This window comes from Chenopodium album, chromosome 27 (assembly GCF_948465745.1).
Source record: "Chenopodium album chromosome 27, dcCheAlbu1.1, whole genome shotgun sequence".
Classification (NCBI taxonomy): domain Eukaryota; kingdom Viridiplantae; phylum Streptophyta; class Magnoliopsida; order Caryophyllales; family Amaranthaceae; genus Chenopodium; species Chenopodium album.
The window spans coordinates 7,402,444-7,425,902 of record NC_137860.1 but is presented as its reverse complement, the minus strand read 5'-3'; the positions used below and the strand labels follow the sequence as shown (position 1 = coordinate 7,425,902).

The 23,459-nt window shown below is 33.5% G+C and overlaps 2 protein-coding genes across 2 annotated transcripts; both read left to right on the top strand.

Moving 5' to 3' along the window:
* The first annotated feature begins 7,300 nt into the window (after positions 1–7,300).
* On the top strand, positions 7,301–10,532 carry LOC145620272 (ran-binding protein 1 homolog b-like). The gene is made up of 4 exons (XM_081674917.1): positions 7,301–7,551; positions 7,802–7,953; positions 8,068–8,193; positions 9,897–10,532. The coding sequence occupies exons 1-4, from the start codon at positions 7,406–7,408 to the stop codon at positions 10,184–10,186; spliced, it is 714 nt and encodes a 237-aa protein (XP_081531043.1). The 5' UTR covers positions 7,301–7,405; the 3' UTR covers positions 10,187–10,532.
* Positions 10,533–17,435: 6,903 nt separating this feature from the next.
* On the top strand, positions 17,436–21,288 carry LOC145621627 (putative serine/threonine-protein kinase WNK9). The gene is made up of 7 exons (XM_081676348.1): positions 17,436–17,719; positions 17,829–17,866; positions 18,363–18,590; positions 18,823–19,043; positions 19,378–19,535; positions 19,627–20,038; positions 20,124–21,288. Exons 1-7 carry the CDS (start codon positions 17,636–17,638, stop codon positions 21,143–21,145), a joined length of 2,163 nt encoding a protein of 720 aa, XP_081532474.1. The 5' UTR covers positions 17,436–17,635; the 3' UTR covers positions 21,146–21,288.
* The last annotated feature ends 2,171 nt before the right edge of the window (positions 21,289–23,459 follow it).

The window sequence follows — 23,459 nt, the reverse complement described above, 5'->3', positions numbered from 1 at the left end:
AACAATGCAACCATACATAGTAATTTCATAAAAAAAAAAAAAATAAAATAAAAAACAAACAAAAAAAAAGGCACTGTCAAATTTATAAGCTATTAGAAACATATTGTAGGCTTTCAATTTTCTATTTCGATTCAACTACTTTGGTTGTTTCAATTAAAAAACTATGTTAAACAACTAACTTTGCCTTTTCAATTAAATAAATACTAATAAACAACTAACTTCGTTATTTCAATTAGCGGTTTGAAGTAAACAAGTAAACAAAAGAAAAAGCGAATCAATATTAATCAAGAAGTTTAACAATGTCATACAGACCTAAACTACTATCAATTTTGAATCCGATTAGCATTTACAACATCAATTATACATTTATTTTAAAAAAAATCAAATTAGGGCAAACTCACCTCTTTAATTGCAGAAACTAATTGTCGCTGTTGTGGATGTCACGGTTGGGAGCCCACGTGAACTGATGGTGGTCGGTGGTAGGGGTGTTCAAAAATATCCGATCCGAAATATCTGATCCGGAAATCCGATGATCCGATCCGAAATTTCGGATATCTGATCCGGTTTTTAAGGTTTCGGATATTTCGGATCGGATATCCGAAAAAATTTCAGATTTTCGGATCGGATTTTTTCCGAAAATTTTAACTACCCGATCCAAAAACCCGACCGTCCGAACCGAAAATCCGACTATCCGATCCGAAAACCCGGATATCCGATCCGAAAATTCGGATATCCGAAAATTTCGGATCGGATTCGGATCGCAATTTCTCCGATCCGAAAATTTCGGATATCCGAATTTTCAGATCGGATCGGATCGGATATCCAAAATTGAACAGCCCTAGTCGGTGGTTGCAAACAGCAGTGGTGGTGGGCGGTGGTTGCAAACGGCAGTGGTGGCGTGATGGGGAATGCGCACCACCATGAGATAGCAGCAGAGAGTGTTTTTTTTTCCCTTCTTTTTAACAGCTCTGTTTTTATTTTGTCAGTAATATTCAATTCTAACTTTGCTCGTGTAATTTTGTTAAGGGGTAAAAATTAAACCGCTAATTGAGTTAGCGGTTTAGTTTAATGAACCGCTAATTCAATTAGCGGTTTCTACCTAATTATAAAAAAAAAACTGATTTACAATTGATGACGACATGGACGGTACGTCCGGAATTTTAATAAATTATAGCGTATTTAGGGAATTTTGTTATCTTTTAACATTATTTACGGAAATCGCTCTTAATACTAAAATAAACACTGACACATGTCATTTCCAGGCATTGTTTTTTCTCTCCGAATTTTTCTATTGTCTTTTAAATAAAATGTCAATTAAAATATAAAGATATTATTACACAAGATTCACATTGTATTTTGATGAAGGGATATTCACTTCTCTATGTATATGGAACACCCAACAATCAAACAATATATATAACACTCAACAAACTTAATACAAGTGTCAAAAAAGTAGAGGGATCGACCCACATAGAACGTCTAAACACCACATATTGTTACCAACTACTAAGCTAACCCGGGATAAATATATGTGAAAACTAACATTAATTAATGCTAATGACTGGAAATTGGGGGTAAAATCTATATATCAAGGAAAACACTAAGACCATCATCACTCATGGTATAAAAATTTATACCATCCCTCTCTCTCTACCACTTTCTCACTCATCCACATCATCTATACCACAATACAATATACTTTCTCCAAAAATCACCCCATCCATAGTATAAAAAAAGTTCACCACCACACTTTCTCTCTCCTATATGTATTAATTATACAATTAATTTAATTATAATTATAATTTATTTAATTATTGAAAATAATTAATTAATGTTTGTAAAGTTAATTAAATAAAATAAGCAATTTAGGTAGTAAAAAGCGAATTTGAAAAAAAAAACTATATCAATATGGGTGTCTATGTGTAGGTCTTGAAAAATTATGAACAATGGTAATTTTTTCATAATTATTTACTTTATAATTATTTCTTAAAATGCAATTGAAAAAAATAAAATAAAAGGTACATGATAACCCGGCCACATGGCGTGACCTGGTTGGTTCATGTTACACAGAGACCAATGCAATTTTTTACCATGGGATGGTATATACCATCATATGGTATAGTTTTATACCACCATTGTAGTAAAAATTTGTAGGTTTTTGATGAATTTTTACACCGTGGTATAAAATTATACCACGAGTGTTGATGCTCTAAAGGAAATGATTCAAGGGTAGTCGAACACTTAGGCAGCATAGGAATGGGTTCGGGAGCAGTGGCTGACCCACATAGGGGCCCGGGGTAGCACGTGCCCCCCTCCAAATAAAAAAAATAAAATAAAAAAGGTTAAAAACTTGCTATGGCATGCAACAATATTAGTATAAAAGTTTAATTTGTGTATTTGTTATCAATGAATGGCGCTGCTTTGATGGTGAGGGATGCAAGTAGGAAATTGATTATTTTGTATGGGTGGTTCGAAGCTGCTAGCATACGAATTTTGGTTTTTTAAGTTTTTAATCTTTGAAGGCTTTAAGAGAGCCTCTTAGCTCTTTAATTTAATTTATTTTTACACTTTTTAAGAAAGCCTTTTAGCTCTCACATTTAATTCAATTTCATACACTCTCCACTCATAGAAATTCTTCCCATTTTCATAACAGTGTTTCCAATGTTCGTGTTTAGCCATTAATATATATTTCATTCCTACGTTTCTTTAAAGTTGTAACACACACTTTATAGAATAAGACTATAATCAAGTGGGCCATGTGCTTTCGATAGAGGTAATAGTACATTTTTTACCACAAACACCTTCCTTTTATAATGTGTTGCAACTATTGTTTCACATAACTATATACTCAATGTTTGATTGTATGGATTGAACATCTACATTAGTCAAAATTGTATATTTTTACACTACTTTTTTGTAAAACAAGTTACAGTGGTTATGTAAATTTGTGATAGTAAATACTTAAAATGGGACACTAAAAAAAATACCGAGGGAGTATACAACAAGAAAACCTATTATATAAAACTTTAACTCAGTTTGTTCAATTGTTTGCTGTATATATGTGACGGTACCCTAATAGTGTGTAACGAGTATGAGTTAACACGTTATAGTTATGTAGGTTTTTTTTTCATATGTAACGCGCAGTGCTACCCCTACTTACAAATCCTGGATTCGCCATTGTTCGGGAGCAAACTAAAGTAGCATGATCATTGATTCTAAGGCACAATCCACTAACCTATTGGTAGGTTTGTACACCGGTCCAAAACCAAACCGGGCCGGAACCCCAGAACGCCTATTTTTGAGGACCGGGACCGGACCATATTCAACCTGTCCGGGTTCTGGTCTAGGCTTGTTTATTCCGGTTCGGTTCGGTTTTGTACCAGGATGGACCGCTTACATGCTTTTCTTTTATTATTTTTTTGCATTTTAATATCTTTATGTATACATTATTTTTTTAACGTCTTGTTTTTGTTTGCGTGCTTGTAACACCCCAATAATTCTCTCTTAAAAACCTGTGAGAAACCTGTATATAACATGAACAATTTCAAGAGAATTACTGGCGTGCTACCGCCACGTGTTCAAACATTAAGGCTATCTCAGAAATTAGCAGCGGAAGATTAAAACAGTTATAAATAAACTTCAAAACCAAAGGATTAAATCAAAATAAGTGATACAAGTTGGAACCATTAAGGCCCTTATTCGAAACTCAACAAAAGTAGTAAGTGATTAAATCCAGTGTTCAAATAAATTCAAACCAAAAGAAATAATGTCGAATAAAATCGAATTAAAATGAATTCAAACTTGCAAAAGAAATAAACTACAGACAACCAACTCTCTACTCAAAATCCCACAACCCTGATGAATGCCGCATGTGTAAGAACCTGTGGTTATTCTGCTCCCCAATATTACAAGTGTAAAAATTGGATTGTCACAGGGCCATTGAAGGGCAAAGGCCATGACCAAAGAAAGACACACACAAAAGCACGCAATCAGCAAAACTGAGTACATACAAGCTGCGAAAATAAATTAAGAAAAACCTAACATGCTATTAAAAATCAAACATAAGCATCATTAATTAATAGACTCAACACATGACTCAACTATCTAATTTATTAAGACTTCACTAGATAATAATAGCTAATTCATTTCAATTTATTCATTGGATTTAGCAATAGACAAGGTTGTCCAACCCATGCTCCATTTGGAACATTAATAAAAGAAAAACCCCATGCCTCCTTTCGGAAACATCAATAAACATCCAACAACCATGGGCGCGACTCCGTGACCGTAGTTAGTATGAGATCTCACCTAACTCCTAGTTTTAAGAAAAATATTTGAAATAAGAGACTCGTAGATTAGACGGCCTCGAGAAAAGTACACAGCTAATACCCCATGTACCCCAACCCCTGAGTGTCATTACTCCAGATGTGCACCAATCCAGAGTTTTATTGCTCATCCATCTTGCACTTTACGTGATTTACAGGTTTAGACTTGGTGATGACTCATATGCAAACAACACAATCAATTCGTAATCAATTCAATCAAGTAAAACAACTTTCCAATTCAAATTCTTGATTTATTAGTGGCAAGCAACATTTATGATTATTTATTCCTTTACTACCTCGGTGTATAGACACCTTGAGTGCATAAGGCACCCCAAATCCTTAACCTTGTCTTATAAGACTTGAATCTTTCCTTTACTCATCTTATTTCATTAATCATGAATGAGGAATAAATAAATCATTTCACCAATCACATACCTTTGCCTCTAAGCGCACCTTGCATAATTAGAGCATAAATAATACTTGCAATAAAGAATAGTGCACATCAAATGAAATTCACAATGTATAACCAAGCAATTTAACCCAGTCATCCCTACTAGGGGTGAAACAAACTCGGTTTAAAACCGAACCAAACCGAAAACCAAACCGAATAAGAAATTTGGTTTGGTTTTTTTCGGAAGTGGTTCGGTTTCGGTTTTAAAAAAAAAAAAATTTCGGTGTGTGGTTCGGTTTCGGTTTGCAAAAATGAAAAACCGAACAAAACCGAACCACACCGAAATATAGGCCCATACTAAAAAAAACCCTAGCCCAACATATTTTTACCCTTAGTATATATAGGAAAAAACCCTAATCCCCCCTCTCATTTCTCTGAGTTCCCCCTCTCTCTCCTCTTCTCTGCCCTCTCTACTTCTCCGCCCTCTCTCTCCTCTTGTTTGTCTCACTCTCTCTCCTCTTCTCAGTCTCACTCTCTCTTCTTTCTTACGCCCTTTCTCCACTTTTACTCCCATGTCCTCTTTTCCCCACCAACCCGCATCACCATCAACTAAGGTTTCGAGGTTTTTCGAACTCCATAAGTGCATAAACTATGGTTTTTCATTTCGTACAACATCAATTAAAGGGTTTTCATGTCAAATTCGACCATGAAAACTCTAGATCTAGAGTTTTCATGGTCGAATTTGACCTTTAAAACCCAAAATCGACGTTTTTTGGTGGAATGTGAGGACGTGAGGTAGTTCTCTTTTTCTTTCGTTTAATTTAATTTGGTTTAAGTTTTGTTTTTCTACATTATTTTTGTGGTGGTTTGTGATTGAATTGTGATTTGTGGTGGGTGCGTAATTGCGGATCTAGGTGATTTTGTTTGGTTCGGTTTTGATTGGTGTGGTTTGGTTCGGTTTTTTTTGCTAAATTTGATGTTTATTTTCCTTGATAGGAAAATTCGGTGTGGTTTGGTTTTTTTTTTAGAAAACCGAAATTTAGGTGGTTTGGTTTGGTTCGGTTTTAAAATTAAAGTGGTGCGGTGTGGTTTCCAAAATCTAGAAACCGAAATATGGTGGTTCGGTTTCGGTTTGGGCAAAAAACCAAACCGAAAACCGAACTTTCACCCCTAATCCCTACACATGATACTAAGTTCTCGATCCGTCCTTAAACATGCACCTAAAAGCAAGGTTTCGTAACTTGTATGTACCTTGTGTAAACAATTCGGTTAGCCACTTTAGAAACTAAAAATCGCCTTCTACAAAGTCCTCTCCTAAAGCAAACAATGAGAAATAAATCAATACTCAAGCAATTAAATTTACAGCAATACTAAAGTACTTTAAAACCTCTCAAACCATCAAAATAAAGCTTTTAAATTGTTCCCATTAGTCAAAGTTAGTAATATAGCATCCCAATTACAAGTTTATGTGTTAAATTCATGAAAATATAGCGTATAATATAAAACTACAGCAAGTTTAACTTACTAATACATGCTGAAAATTTGTTTACTTAATTGTTTTTGCAATTCAAATAATTTATACTTAGCATATTGCATAAATAGTTGTTTAAATCATATAGAAGCATTCTAAAACTTTATTTTTGGCTCAAAACTAATAAAAATCAGATTATATAAAATCTGAAAAATAATTTAAATAATAGATTCCGAACTTTTGAAGAGTTACATTCATAATTCAATAATTAGAATAGTGTATTACACATTAAACCTTAAAACCCTTCAAATAAACAACATAAACTCAAATTTCACAATATATAAAATCTGAGAATTAATATATACCCCAAAATAATCATACTTTGATGTAGTTTAAACATAGAATAATTTGATAACTTGATTAGTATGTTATCAAGCCCTAAAACATGAAAAATTAAGGTTTAAACCCTAAATTATGCAGCATATATAATCTGAAATTTTATATAATAAATTAGACATACTAAAACCCATAAAATTATAATCTTTTATAACTTAAACATACTATCAAACCATAATAATATAATTTAGTACAAAATTTTAAATAAAGGTTGAAACTAATGGTATGGGTTTAGAATGAGGAATGAAACCTGGGTGGTATGGGGTTGCAACTTGATACTTGATTTCATGTGTTTGGTTTTTATGTATGAATGATAGTTATTCTTTTAATTTTAAACCTAAAGGTAGGGGTATGAGCCATACCCACCTTCCCCCTTGGGTTTCAAAAACCCATACCTTGGGGGTTTGAGGTATGACTTTGAAAAATGAAATTTCTAAAAACAAACACAAGGTATGGGTTTTGGTCATTCTAAACCCATACCTTATACCTATTATGCTTGAACTAAACACCCCCTTAAGGTGTTGGTATTAAGAATTAAGTTTCAACATAACTCAAATCCAAATCAGGCCCATCCTAGCCTAACTAGACCTAACCGAGGTTGAACCAATCACTCGAATTGACACTTGAAGCGGTGGGTGAATGGTAATCCCTTATTTTAATCTTAACTAGCAATCCAACCTTTTTGCATCTATATAAAGTTGAAGCTAAAGAAAACCCTTCTTCTCTCTTTCATTTCTCATCTCGACTATTCATTCTCTTCTGCCGTTCTCTCTCTCTTTCTCTCTCCTCCCACACCACAACACTCTCAAACACAGTATAACAATGGCGTCAGTAGATCCCGAGCACAGAGACGACGAGCACGCTCCCGCCGAAGAAGAAGACACCGGTGCCCAAATTGCCCCCATCGTTAAGCTTGAAGAGGTTGCCATCACCACTGGTGAAGAAGACGAAGATGCCCTCCTCGATCTGTAATTTTCTCAATTCTTTGTGATTTTTGTTGATTTCATAGTTGAATTTTGCCACAATCCCAGGTTTTTTTTGCCCTGATTTTTAGGGTTTTGTGTTTTTTTTAATTGGGTATTCTTGAATTGTTGTTTTCAATGCATTTATTGATCCAATCTTTGAAATTTGCCACTAATTTAGGGATATGTTCGGCTTTCTAGGTTTTATTTGGTGTTTTATTATTTCTAATTGTTTGTGTTTTGGAATTGTTATTAGAAAAGCGAAGCTTTACAGATTTGATAAAGAAGGAAATCAATGGAAAGAAAGGGGTACTGGAACAGTGAAGTTTTTAAAGCATAAGGTTTCTGGGAAAGTTCGATTGATTATGCGTCAATCTAAAACTCTTAAGATCTGTGCTAATCATCTGAGTATGTTACTTTATTTCAATCATTTGTTAATTGTTCTGGGTTTTGTTTTCCTTGTGTAATTATTGTGTTGAATTAATGAGTTTTCTTCTATGAATGATCAATTTGTATTTGTAGTTATTGCGGGTATGACGGTTCAGGAGCATGCCGGGAATGAAAAATCTTGTGTGTGGGTTGCTAGTGATTATGCTGATGGAGAGTTGAAGGAGGAGATGTTCTGTATCCGATTCGCATCGATTGAGAGTGAGTCAATTTGGTTTGATTTTGTTTATTACTCCGTATTTACAGGCCTGTTTATTACTCCGTGCCACTGGTCCAATATTGTTTTTGTGATTCTTCGGTTGTATTAAATGATGTTGTGTGTGTTCTTGTGGGAGTGTTTCCGGGTATTATTGATACTAAGCTCTATTAGGAGAAGCTTTTTCATGCTGTTTTGTGGGTATCTTGAATTTTTTATTTGTATATGTTTATCACATTTATTGCAAGTTCTCAACTTTGAACTTGTATCCTAGAATATAGGAATTTAGAATGATGAATCATGGCTTTTATATTTGATCAAGCTCAAGGATTTTGAGTTTTCTATCGTCAAGCTCTTATGTCAAAAACTCAAAATTACAAAATCATTGTTTAGGTAATTTAATGAACCTATAAAAAAAAAAACTAGCATAAATTGTGAGTAGTTATGGGTTTTAACTTAGTGAGTTCCAAATTAGAAATAACTTAGTGAGATACAATTAAGAAATAATCGGACTCTATAACAGAAGAATGGATACATGTGTTATTTTCTTGTTGGTAAAATTCCTTTTTGCTGTTGGATCACATATGTAACTGACGGAAAGTGGTTATCAGATTTTGTTAGAGATATCTTGAGATGTATTTACAGTGGTTGGCAATGAATAAGCTACACTTTAACATGCTTAAATATTTGCTGTAAAGTGGATTTGTGCTTGCAGCGTTATTATGTGATGCTTGATCTATTTTGTTTTAGTTGCAACCTTTGCTTTTGAGGGGCTTAAACTTAACTACCTTTGATAGTTTGATTGCACTAAATTTCTGATGTATAATTAAAGTTATCAATTGAAATTTGTTCCATTTGTCTCCATGTGTATCTTTGAATCCTCAGCTTTTTACGGTTTTTATTGTAATTAGCGATATTAAAGGTCCTGTTGCATTGATGTCTATAAATTATTAAACATTGCAATTAATCTAGAAACAGATGAAGTATGAATTTATCATATTCTATCTCTGTTATCTTTCATATGTTTTAGCCTCATTGGTTCTGATTTGTTGTTGATAGGCTGCATCTTTTTTTACATTTTCTTAAGCCATGTATATGATTCTTCATCAATCAATATTTATCAGCAGTATATAGAGACCAAGTGAAAGTGCTTCTTTTCTGGGTTTCCTAATATTTTGTACTTGTATAAAGAATAGTTATGACCTCTATAGCATACTTAGGACATATACTTACATCCTCTTGGATGTGGTGTTTTTCTTTGTATAATAATGTTTTGAGGAGCCAACTTTGTTATACCCTAACATAGTTAAGCAGAAAGTTTTCATTTGTTTCATTTCAGAATGGTAATTACTTTTGCTTTGCTACTTGTTCTAGCTTGAGCTTTTGGATATATGCATATTTGTGCACTGTGTAATTTGTTTTTTGTTTTGAGCAACAATCACAGTTTGCCATGTCTGAATTTGTTTTTCTTTCCATTTCTCTATTTTTCTTGGTAAGGTTATGTTATTGGGTTAAAATTTGGGTTGTTTTACAGTTCTCATAGACTTTATGCATTTGAATGTCATTAAATATATTGTACTCTGTAATTTTTCTTGTTTTGGCTGGTTATAAAATGAAATACTGGCTGTGTTTTAAAGTAGTCTGGACTTTATATATTTAGGATTTTCCTTGTACATAATGATTTAAAATGTTACTGTTTTATGATCAGATAACAAATCCTTCATGGAGATGTTCCAAGAGGTTGCTGAATCACAAAAGAAGCAGGAGGAGAGCACAGACGCTTCTGAGACTGCTGAAGCTCTTGAGAAGCTGAGTGTTGGAGAAGAGAAAAGCAAGGACAAAGCCTCAGAGGAAGAAGCTGCTCCTGCCAAGGAAGAAGCTGCTCCTGCCAAAGAAGCAGCTTCTCCAGCTAAAGAAGCAGCTGCCCCAGCAGAGGTTACAGAAACCGAGGCTAAGAAGGATGATGTGGAGAAGAAGGGTGAGGATTCCAGCGCTTGATTTTAGTGTCTACCAATTTTCATCGGTACCACCACATCAATCATTGCATAGTATTTCAAGCTCCTTGTCTGTGCTTTATTAGGCGCAAATATTTTGGTAGTAATTATTTTGGTCAGCATCTATTCTTGGGACCAAATGGGTCGTCTTTCAGTAGAGTCTGTTGGTGTTTGGTCTTTGTCTATTTGGGTGTCGAGGAATCTTTATTGATTTTAATCTGGGTTTTATGTTGAGGCGCTTAGAAAGTGTTTTTTTTTTTCTTATATACTTAAATTTGTACTGGGTGTGTTGGCGTGTTTTTGGCTATCCATGTATGAAAATGCTCTACAAAAAAAGTTTTTTTGTTCAAGGTCACTCTCAATCTGCGTATGCGAGGTTTAGCTTGTCTCTATGTCTACATCTTTATATTGATATATTTCGAATGAAACTCTACACTGCAGTATAAAAGTGTGAAATACAGTATAAATCTAAATAGTGTACTGCAAGTCCTCTATATATGACCCTGAACTGGGGTTTAAATGATTTGGTTTAATGGCTGATAATCTCGGCATTTTTATCTCATAGTACAGTTGAGCTCAACTGGTCATTTTTGGTTCAGGAACCATATTCTCTTAAAGAATTTTGTTTTTGGGCAGTTGATCTTTATGATCAGCAGAATTTGTCAATCGCGTGGCATTCTTGTAAATAGAGTGAACAGTGATCATTACCATGTCATCTATTAGCTTATTCACCTGATTGATTAGTCACCTGCTTGGTCACTTAAGTAAGCGTAGACTGTGACTTGCCGTAGTTAGTCCCTCCGTTTGCAAACAATTTGGAACCGTTACTAGCGTCAGCTAAGTGTACAGTACCGGTTATATACTTGGACTGAATGTATTAGGGGTGGTTGGGCTTAAACAAATTTTTAGCAACTCGGCTTCAATCCCCTATTGCCTTGCACAAATGGATACATGACTGGTAAAACATTAACTCCCGATTGCACTTAAACTCAGTTGATCTGATGTGTATGTCACTTTGAAGAATGATTGGTGCAGCATGTGTATGTGGGAATACTTACCTTGCAACATGGTAGCTGTTGATAAAAGTACTTGTTTATCTGGGTATGGCGGTGGTTGCAATCCAAAGGAACACGATATTGAGTGATTTGAGTTTGGGCTCTAATTCAGGATATGGCGCAAAGGAACACAAAAGTAGGGTTCTATTGTTAGTTGGTAAACAATGAACCATATCTCCCCAACTACTTAGCATTGAACGGCTGAAGAATTCAACGAGCTAGTATGTCATTTTGAAGAATGATTGGTGCAATGTGTGTATTGCAATATGGTAGATGTTGATAAAATACTTGTTGATCTAGGTATGACAATGGTTGCGATCCAACGAAACACAATATTGAGTGATTTGAGTCCGGTTTCAATCCAGGATACGCCGCAAAGGAACATAGGTAGGGTTCTCTTGTAAGTTGGTAAACAAGTAACCCTATCTCCTCAACTACTTAGCGTTGAACGTCTAACGAATTCAATGAGTATGTTGACGAAGTAACTAGACGGAAAACTGGGCCGTTAAAATTGACATAATGTTTGTTTTAAACATAGTCTCACTAGAAATGCACTGCTAGCATTATGAACACATCATTGAGCAGCGAATGACATTACTATCCTTGAATGACATTACTATCCCTAACTAAATGAATGAAAAGACAACACCACCCCATGATTGACAATATACAAGTTGATCAAATTGTATTTACACAATTTTCTTTTTAGGAATATTCTCTAAGAATACATTATTCACATTGTAAGATCTCTCCAAGACGGTATGAAGTATAATGGATACATAAATAAAAAAAATAAAAAAAAAAAGGTCAAGTGTATCTGTGCTGCTTATTTGAGGATCTGAGTGCAAACGGAATACTTGCGATCAGCTTGGCATGGTCATTTTATGGTTAAGGAATAATATTGTCTAAGAATGTTCATTATTGAATACACACACAAAAAAGGGTCAAGTGTATCTATATTGCTTATTTGATGAACTAGGTTATTAGATCTCGTGCCATGCACGGTGATCTATAGTTATATATAATTATAGATTATTGATTGAGAAGTATTATAGTCATAAATTAGTCAAGGAATAATAAAAGTATGTGATATGTTGATTTGGTATTGGCAATTTATAATGTCATAATCTTTATTAATAGGCAAAGTAACAAATTATCTAAAAAATAGATTTTTTAGTCTGTCTGAACTCGAGAATTTTTCAGGCGGGGCTTGATCAGGTCCAGTGGCCATATTAGTGAATACTTATTTATGAATGCATTTTTAATAAACATAAAAATCAATCGAACAACAAACTAATATTTCCAAAAATAATTATTAGTAAATGTGCAAACATACACAAAATTACAAATAATATATCACCTTTATATCTAAAAAATATTTGTTAAACACAACATTTATGTTATAGCTATACTATACTCTATAAATCAATTTGTGATAATATGTACGTCTAGTAGTAAAATTTCATAAACAAAATTGTAATTGACTTGAATATATAATTATTTTTGAATTGAAATTGAAATCAAATATTAGCTAGAGGTATTTGAAAAGGAAAAAAAAAAGTTTAAGCGATGTTTTAAAGTAATTTCTTTAACATCTATTAAATGAATCAATTTATTATAACTTTTTTTTTGGCAAAATCTAATAATACTCCATTTAAAAGATAGTTAAAAAGTAGTTGAAATAATATATTTTTATTTGAAAGAAGTTGAAATAATTATTTAGGTAAATGTATATAGAATAATTATGAACAAAAAATAAAAAAGAATATATATTTGTCATAAACATAATATAAAAGATTTGAAATAATATTATTATAGAATCAAATATTAACAAAAAAAAAGGTTAAAAGGGGAAGGGGAGTTTGTGGAGGGAAAAAACAACACTCAGATGTGATATGTGTCACTCCCGGTGTCTGTTTTAGTATTAAGTTATTATTATTATTATTATTATTATTATTGATTGATTGATTGATTATTGATGATTATTGATTAAAAGCAATTTGAATCTTTGTGGTCGATCTGGCTTAGTGGTCATTACTCATTAGCATTAATTGCACTGATTTACGTATGTTTGTCGTGATTTTTTGAGCTTATGTTATTTTATCATTATAATTTAGCAAAGTGGATCTCTATTTGCATATCTCAAAATTTTGTTAATGTTGATGATTTTTTTTTTAATTTTAATTTTTGACTAATAATCGCCAAAAAATTAAGAGTTTTTTTTTCCAGATTGGTTATATCGTTTTTTGCAAGCAAGCAAAATGCTATTTTTTCCCCTCAAAACAAGCAAAATGATGCATTAATAGAATGAAAATGCTTTAATTTAATTACCCCAAAACAAGTCGTATTTGTCTACAGACAACTAAGAGAATTTATGGTTTTCCCACCATTATATTGTGAGTTTTGTGACCCACTTTCTTTATTTTCCCACCAAATTGACACTTGGGCATTTTTTGCCATGATTGTTAATTTGTCATTGCACTCATAAGGTTAATTTCTTAATTTTATGGTGCTTTGGGTTTGCATGGGCTGTAATTGTCATGGTAAAAGTGATATGGTTGATCTAATAATTGTGCTACGAGTTAGGGTTTTTTTTTTCGATTATAGACAATTGCGCTACCAGATAATTTTTTTTTATTCTTTAAATTTGTATGAGATGCCTTATGCAAGTCTTTATTCTTTTGTTTTTGCACTTAAACTTACTCTTTGAGTTCATAAACTATCCTTATTAATAGCTTTAAAAACCTAAAAAGACTAAAGATAAGCAAAATAAATCAAAAGGAAACCCAAAAAAATGATTAAAAAAAAATCCAAGTGTACTAAGGCAAAAAAAATGGACAATATAACATTGTTTGATAAGTAAAATAGTAAAGGAAAATAGGCATAATTAATATAAAGAAATTCTAGTGTAATGAATGTAATGGCTAGGTTAATGTTTTGGAGCTTTGAATGGTAACGAAGGTGGATTTGTAATGCTATTATATTGCTCGGAGAAATTGTAATAATAAAAAAGGCAATAATTCACAGGGGAAGATGATCCATCTATAGAGGTGGCTGCTAGCCTGCTATTGTGGTTGGTGATCATGGGCCAATGCAAGTTGGACCTAGAGTAAATAATTAATGTGGCCCATTTTCGATTGAAGCTTAGGCCAAAAAAGTTGTACCTTAGTTTGGGCCATAAATAGTGGACATTTCTTTATATTTTCAGGCCAACTGAAATTTTAGTTTAAAAAGTAATTCTTAAGCTGACCTAATCCTAAACAAAATTGAAGTGTTGACTTTAAATAAATTATATTTGAGGTGTTGCTACATGAGGCACAATCAATTATTGTTGAGGGATTATTTTTCAAATTAAGAGGAAGAGAGTGAGAGTTCTTTTTTACATAATACTTCGTAATTTTTATGACTTGTCATAATTTTTAAAGCTTGTTAAGCTGTTAAAATGTGTAGTTTTGCTCACTTCTTATAAAAGACTTTTAATCCATTAATTTTTTAAAGCTTTTAATCCGGAAACTTTGTAATCATTCATTGCTTAGCTACCCATTTTTTTTAATGACTTTTCAAAAGATTTTCTTGTGAAGTTATGTGGGAAATTATAGATCTTGGACAGAATTTTCAATAAACTTCACTTAACCCAATATATTAGGAGGGAAATTGTGTTTACAGTTTAGGAGGGAAATTTAGCTAACTATGGTTATTGATTTTAATTTGGTCAGATTTACGTAAATATAGTTATAATAGAGAAAAATTTGAATACTAATGCTATTTAGGAGATTATTGAAAAATTTTGGCTACCATTGAGAATCCACAATTGTATATGGCTACCATTGAGAATTTTCCTTATTTTTAAGATCTTGAAATTCGACCAAAATTAGTTATGAAAGTATATTATATTATTGGGCATGCATCATTGGGGATGTCAATGGGGCGGGGTGGATATTGGTCTTCCCATCCCCGCAGCGGATCTAAAATTCATCCCCATCCCCCCCTCGCAGGTTAAATTCCAAAACCATCCCCATCCCACCCCACACTTGGATATCCATCCCCATTGAATCCCCAGCCAAGACTCGCCTAAACCCCACCTCCCGACACACAATCTGACATAATAAAAATAGATTACACACAAAAAATATATTTTTAATATTAGACGCTTTTTTAGTTTTTTAATATTAGTGTACTAAAATGATTATATCTACTATTTTATTTTATATATAATTTTTTTTTTAAAAAAAATAGTATAGAAGTATTTAATTTTGTTTTAAAAATATATAGATGTGGGTATGAGGTGGGGATGAGGCGGGTATGAAATGGGGCGAGTGGAGTGGGGTGGGGATGGGATACCCGCCCCATCATCCATGACGGGTATGATTTTTATCCCCATCCCTTCCCACCACCCACCAAACCAAGACCTATCCCCGCCCCACTGGGGCGGGGATGGGGTGGGTCTCCTACTTGACCCGTCCCACTAACATCCCTATGCATCATCCAACATTATATCATATGATGCCCTATGCACTCAATTTAATTAGTGCTGCTGCATACACTTTAATTATAGTCGAGGTTTAATGCTGCTTTCGTTTTTAAGCCAAAATTAAAGTTCATTCTATCTTGATGGTGATTGTCTTACAAATAAAGTTACAAAGATGAATGAAACTATTTTTTTTCTCAAGATATGGGAAGAATTCCTCATTTTAACGAATGTTTCTGACCCCCTCGTGTTCACCCTTATTGGGGTTTGTAAGTCGCTGTTTTTCCGCATTCTTTTTTAACTCCTGTTGTTTGCACTTATTGTTTTGTTAGAGTTGGTCTTTCTGTTGTAAATGAGGGAGTTTGGACAACCAACAATCAGGCGTTGTACATAAACTGAACCCAGGATAGACTTAATTAGAAAATAATTAGTTTTAATTTTTCCTCAAATGCCCTTGATGAGTTTTCTAAATATGCATGAAATACTCTTAATGTTTTTAAAGTTCACCAAATACCATTCATTATACATAAAATTCATCAGATGTCCATAATGACTAAAAGAGTTAACTTTGTTAGTCATTAATCCCTAACTAACTCATTAAACCATAATTTAACCATAGTTAACTCATTAAGCATCTTATTCAGGTGGGTAAGGAGGTTTTTTTTTTTTTTTTTTTTTTTTTTGGGGGGGGGGGGTTGGGAAGGTTTTTTTGTACCCACTAGAAAACCTAGTAACTCACTCAAAAACCCAAGCACACCAGAAAACAATTCTTAATGGTTTATTATTTATGGTTCATTCAATTAAGATTTAACAATTAATTAGGCATTAACGACTAACGGAGCTAGCATTCGTTAGTCAGTATGGGCATTATTTGTGAATTTGTATTATGCATAAATCTTTGATGAATTTCAAATTACTGAAGTTATTTCATGAATAAACTGAAATCCAAGGGCAAACAAATTTATCACAATATAATTTGAGATGTATGTTCCCTTGAAAATCCATAATAGTTAGTGGAGATACCTCTCAACTCCCAGACATTAACAAAAGAGTGGAATTGGGAACAAATGTGGGTTAATTTGGACCATACTTTTGCAAAGACAAAATTTTATGCTTTTATTTCTCAAAGAAGTATTGCTCATCAACTTCTATAACGTCTTCTTCCCTTGTTTTTTGTTGCTTTCTTTGATAAATTTCTAGAGGAATATATAAAAGTATGTTAGAATCTCATCAAAATAACCTTTATTAGCCAATAAATAGATGTGGTAATACGACAGAGATGCCAAAAGTTGCTTTAAATGCCTTTTTTCAATCGTGGTAATGCCTTAAGGACCTTAAATAAACACCTGTTTACTAGACAAGTAACCATTATCCATTTTTAAAATCCTTCACTCCTAATTTTGAAAGTCAAGATCTTTCATTATCATTTTTATAAGACACCATGGAAAACAGTTCATTTCGAAGAGATGTACAGGATCATCTAACTTCAGTTATGATTGCAGACCAAATCAGGCTAACTTAATCCGGGTTGATATTACCTTATGTCCAAATGTCCCTATCCATCACCATAAGAAATAATCCAAATAATTTTATTTTATTTTTTATATAAAAAAAAAAAAAAGGAAGGAAATGACAAAGAAAGAAAGAACAAACAATGAATACGATGCCCAAGTCCATAGGGGACACATCATTTGCAACCCTTGGTTTTGTACTCCCTTCCCTTCATACACTCCACATTCCCTCCTTTCTTTCTATCATCTCTCTCCTCTCATCCCACCATCCTTTTTACCTTCTAAAATTATACTAATATATTAATCAACTATTTTTTCTAATAAAAAAACTGTCTTTTTTTTTTTAATTATTTGATTAATTACAATCTCATATCTGTCTAATTAAGCTGATTAATGTTTATGGTTGAAAAATTAGAGGAATGAATGCGGTAATTGATCATGATGATGATTCTGAAGATTCATCTGAGTATGTTGAGCGTGATCCCACTGGAAGATATGGAAGAGTATGTCCCCCTAATCTGATCAATTTTTTCATATTTTTGATTAATTAATGCCATTTTGATTAATTAATTAATTAATTAATTGAGCTTTTCTGGATTTTTTTTCCTGCAGTATGATGAAATTCTGGGCAAAGGGTCTTCAAAAATAGTGTAAGCAATCACCTTTTTTTTTTTTTTTTTTTTTTTCTGGGTTTGTTTTATTTTAATCTTAATTATTCCAAAACAATCAAAAATCAAAATTTTCAAGAATTTGAGCTTGATTTGCATATGCTCTAATCTGGGTCTTTTTCAATTATAAAAAATTGAAGCTTAATTTGCCAATTTTTGTAAAAAAAACTCAATTTTGGAATTTGGGTAATTTTAATTGCCCAGATATTGAGCTTAATTTGTATTTTATTTCATTGGGTATTTCTCATTTGTTAAGAATTGAGCTTAATCAGAAAAAAATTAATCATTCTGGAAATTGGGTATTTTTTTGCAATAACTTGAGCTCATCTGCAATTTAAAGTAATTGGGTAAGTTTTTTGGTCAAGATTTTGTATTTAATTTGCAAAAACAATTAAAATAAATCCAATTCAAGATATTAAATAATTATTCTCTGCATTTTCCTAAAAAGAATGTTTCCTTTTGCGTTGATTTTTTGCAGGTACAAAGGGTTTGATGAATATAATGGAACTGAAGTGGCATGGAATCAAGTTAAGCTTACAGATTTTCTGCAAAGACCTGAAGATCTTGAAAGGCTTTACAGTGAAATCCATTTACTCAAAACCTTAAAACATAAAAATATTATGAAGTTTTATACTTCTTGGGTTGACATTAACAACAGGAACATCAATTTTGTCACTGAAATGTTCACCTCTGGTACTCTCAGACAGTAAGTATCATACTTTTACGGATTCGATTTTATTTAGTCAATTATATCATATTCCAATGCTTATTTACTAGTCTTTTCATTTGGATGGATGTCGTCATGAATTCAAATTACACTATCAGCGTGACTATTGATTCCAGTCTTTCGAGTTTTTGCTTCATATGTGCTGTTTTTACCTATGTGGGGAAATTTTTTTAATTATTGTTGTTTACTTGGTGGATATGTTTGATGATAGGTATAGGGTGAAGCATAAAAAGGTTAATATAAGAGCAGTAAAACATTGGTGTAGGCAGATCCTAGAAGGGTTATTGTATCTTCATAGTCATAACCCGCCGGTGATACATAGAGATCTCAAATGCGATAACATTTTCATTAATGGGAATCAGGGCGAAGTCAAGATTGGAGATCTTGGCCTAGCTGCCATACTCAGGAAATCCCATGCGGCCCGTTGTGTTGGTAAGTTTGAGCTGTACTCTTAATTATTGAAATTGTTTTCAGATGGTAATTATAATTTTTTATATATGGTATATAGTATTGTCAAAGCAATGATTGCCCTTTTTGTCTAATAATAGTTACATTATTTCTCAAATAATAACAACTGCTATTATTCGTACATTTGTTTATAGCAGATTTCACATACTACCTTATTCAAATAGTGCTGATTATTGTTCTTGCTATTGGGTGATTCCGGAGTCTCAATTAATTATTCTCATAATAATTGATGGAAGGCCATTAGTTGTCTCTTTACTAATGCTATCAAATTATGCAAATGCTACATCTATTATTTCAGGTACGCCAGAATTCATGGCCCCAGAGGTTTATGCCGAGGAATACAATGAATTAGTTGACATCTACTCCTTTGGGATGTGTGTACTCGAAATGGTTACCTTTGATTATCCTTATAGTGAATGCACACACCCCGCTCAAATCTACAAGAAAGTAGTTTCTGTAAGAACCCAGGAACACCCTCATATGTTTACTTTCAGACTAGTTTGTATGTTATATCAACTTAATTAATTAGTGAAAATTTTTGTAATAGGGTAAAAAGCCAGATGCTCTTTACAAAGTGAAGAACCTGGAAGTGCGGCTCTTTGTTGATAAATGTTTGGCAACTGTTTCAACTAGATTATCTGCAAAGGAGCTTCTAGAAGACCCATTTTTGCGAAGTGATGATGACGGATATGATTTTAGGCCAATTGATTTTGACAAAATAAGTCCAGTTATTCAATTACCTTACCAAAATGACAGGAATAGTAGTAGTGGCTGTGATTATGCTGGCTACGAACCTGACCATGAACATGAGTACCAAACACTAGAGTTGGCAGCCAATGAAATTGAGCTATTTACTTTTCTTGAAGATGATGATCTGAAAGATATGGACATCAGCATCAAGGGGAAGAAAAGAGCAAATGGTGATATTTTCTTGAGACTCAGAATCACTGATAAAGAAGGTATAAGTTTTGACTTTTATTTAATTTCTGTTTTTTGTCAAATAGCTGCTTTAGGAAGCTTATATGATTACTTATTTTCCTACAGGGCGAGTGCGAAATATATACTTCCCTTTCGACGTTGAGACGGATACTGCTATGAGTGTAACGACGGAAATGGTTTCTGAACTGAGTATAAAGGAAGACGACATGAAGAGAATAGCAGATATGATAGATTGCGAGATTGCTTCCTTAGTCCCTGACTGGAAGAAGAGTTCATATGTAGAAGAAGCTGCTGAGTGTGAAAGTGTAAATGAGGCCGCTGAGTGTGAAAGTGTAAACGAGGCTGAGTGTGAAAGCGTGAACGAGGAAAACGATCGTGTGACTGAGCATTTTTCTTTGGCAGATTATCTTTCCTTTGGCAGCCCCAGGCCCCGCAATCTCCAACTCCTTCGTTGCGCTAGTCATGGATCAACATCTATGCGTGGACGTTTTGAGGAGATAACTTATCCATCCGAAGCTGATGGAACAGATTCTGGTGTAAAACTGAACACAGATACAGTGCCTCATCATCATCGACGACCCAGCTTAAACTTCCATTTTGGTGAAACCTTTGAATCACAAGATCAATCTAGTTTAGAGATTGATAAGAGGGCCACAATTACTTATATTCAAACTCAAACGCCTTATAACTCCCCTACAAGCTCCATTTTAGATGAGAGGGAGTATGAGAATGAGGCAATGAAGGAGCTTAGATGGCTGAAAACCAAGTATGAGATACAGCTGAGAGAACTGAATGATGAAAATTCCGGTGCAGATATGAAGACACGTTACTTAGCTGCAGAAAAGGACTACAATTTGAAAAGGAGCATGAAGATATCCTTTCATCCATTGGAAAGAGGATTAGATGTGAAAGATCTGAAAAAAGCATTGGAACAGCATTTTACGCCTCAATTTCCTTCAAGCTATGGTAAGAGGAAGATCCCCAATTTGCGCACTCGAATGCTTCAGAGTGAGTGTTGCAGCCCTGATAATATGGGGACTGCTAACAACTATTATTCGGGAGCAGCCATGCTTCCACATTCTCTTCAAAGAACAACTTCACTTCCCGTTGATGCTTTAGACTTTTAAACCACCCATTATAAGTTACCTCTTTTTCCTTGTGATTTTACTGTTAGTCTTGTACAATATTGTCTTCAGTAAACTCTACAAAGTACATGCATTTTTTCCTCCCATGGATGGAGAGATTCAATGATATATTCGAATTGTGAATATGTGATAATCTGATATGAACCTTATCTTTGGAACTCTGTAACTTTTTAATGTTTAGATAGATAAAAAAAAGTGTAATGTTGTCAATTACAGTAATATAACCTATTCTTTCATACTAAGCAAGCTGAGATATTACAAGGAATTCTGTGTGTGTTATCATCCAAGTACCTTCACATTTAGTACCACATCAGTATTGTTTGAGGGTTTTTATTCCACCCCCTACATTTTCCATATCTGTGATCTACATGTATGTTAGAATAACGGAAATAGTCTGTAGCCTCAATGACTTTCTAGGTTTCGCACATTTGAATGTCTTTGCAAGCTTGAAGTTAATCCATGTCTTCCATAAAATTGTGCTGATTTCATTTTTCATTAGCTCTCTTAGGACTACACGAAAACACAAGTGTCATTAATTATTTAGGAACGAAGGGAGTGCTTGTTTAAGTCCTAACTATTACTAGAGAGATGGCATAAGGGGCAGAAGGTGGACGATTATGTTTTGCAATCCGATTCCCATTTAGCAGTAAGGATGGTGGGAACTGGAATGATAAAAGTTGACAGCAGCACTGTGGATGTATCCTTTGTTTACATCTAACCACACTACTACAATTATGATCTAAGGCTAGCTTATTGGCTGCACTATGCACTGATCTTTCCTGAGACAGTGGAGCTTTTCGATCAAATTTTCATCCAAGCCTGTATATCATCATTTTAAAGTTTATGTGCTGAAAATATTGTCTACTTTGTTAATAATATGGAAAGTCTTAGCTTTTCTTTGCAGAATTAGTTGTGCATCTTTGTACATACAATCATACATATATACAATAGTGTGTAATTTTGTATTGGAGCTTCAGTTATACTTCTATTTGATTTGAATATATATTATAGTATGTTTGTCAGAACATGAGTTTCAGGGTTTACTGCAGTGTAGTATGTTTTCAGAACAGAAATATCAGGTTTAATGCTGCTTTTTCTCTGCTTCATAGGTCAAATATCACTAGGCTTGATTACAGTGGCTATTACTAATTTACACTAGAGAATGTTGCTTGGAGTGTTAACACATAACTAATAAGCTGGGTGGAGGGCTGAGACAATCATATCGATATCAACATCCATCACCATCTCCTGCATTGATATGTGCTGTATGGATCGAAGTAACGAAGTGTACGTGCATGATCCAAGGTACTTTATTTAGTATTAGCATACTAGGCTACTATCTTTTAGGGTGATTTAGCTAATTGAGCTTAAATGTTCCAAGTTGTACAGAATCAAATCACTGCTTCTTCTACTAAGTCAAGGTATGCTCGATTAATGTAGGTTTGCAGGCATAGCCCGGTCTGTTATCATCCCTAATTATGAGTTACTATTCGTAAAGAGACGAGTCTGTTTTAATTAGTTTAGTTCTGTTTTCATTAGATATTTCTTTCTGGTTGATATCATATCTAGGATTTCACCATTCTTGATCTTTGATTATATGTGAGGGTGATAGTCCAACCACCTCCTATTTTAGTTAGCCCAAGCCCAACATATGGCCCCTTGTTCATTACTGTGATGGGATTTGTAGGATTGTAAGCAATGCCAGACAATTTGGTCACTATTTTTGATGTGATTAGATCAACTTGGAACTACATAGTGCTAGGAAAAATTGACTTGATTTGATAGGATCGAACACACTTAAATCCGAATTGTACTTAAAGCAATGATTCAAAACTAATTCGATTTGAAATTATAATACTAAAATTGATCCTAATCTAATTATTAATCCAACTTGAACTAATACGATTTGATAGAAATCATAATTAATATGATTATATAAATGACTCGTTTGCTACCTCTATACGTGAATTAGTTACGAAGTATGTGAGTGAATGGATTTGATAAGTGAGATATATGCACAGCCGCCACTGCACAGTTACAAGTAAGAAAAAGAAGAGTATGAACTTGATTGGTTGTACTTGAAAGCATCACAGCTGTTTTGTGTGTACTTGGACTCGTTAAAAAGGTTCACACGAACAACTGGTGTTGAATTGACAGCTTGTTCAACTTCCTATGTCAATTTACTACTGCGTTGCGTTGAATGTCAAGTACTGATTACTAAATAATTCTAAACTAATTACAGTACTCCTGATGTTTATCCGTACTAACTAATACTGTGAAAGTGATATACTCTATA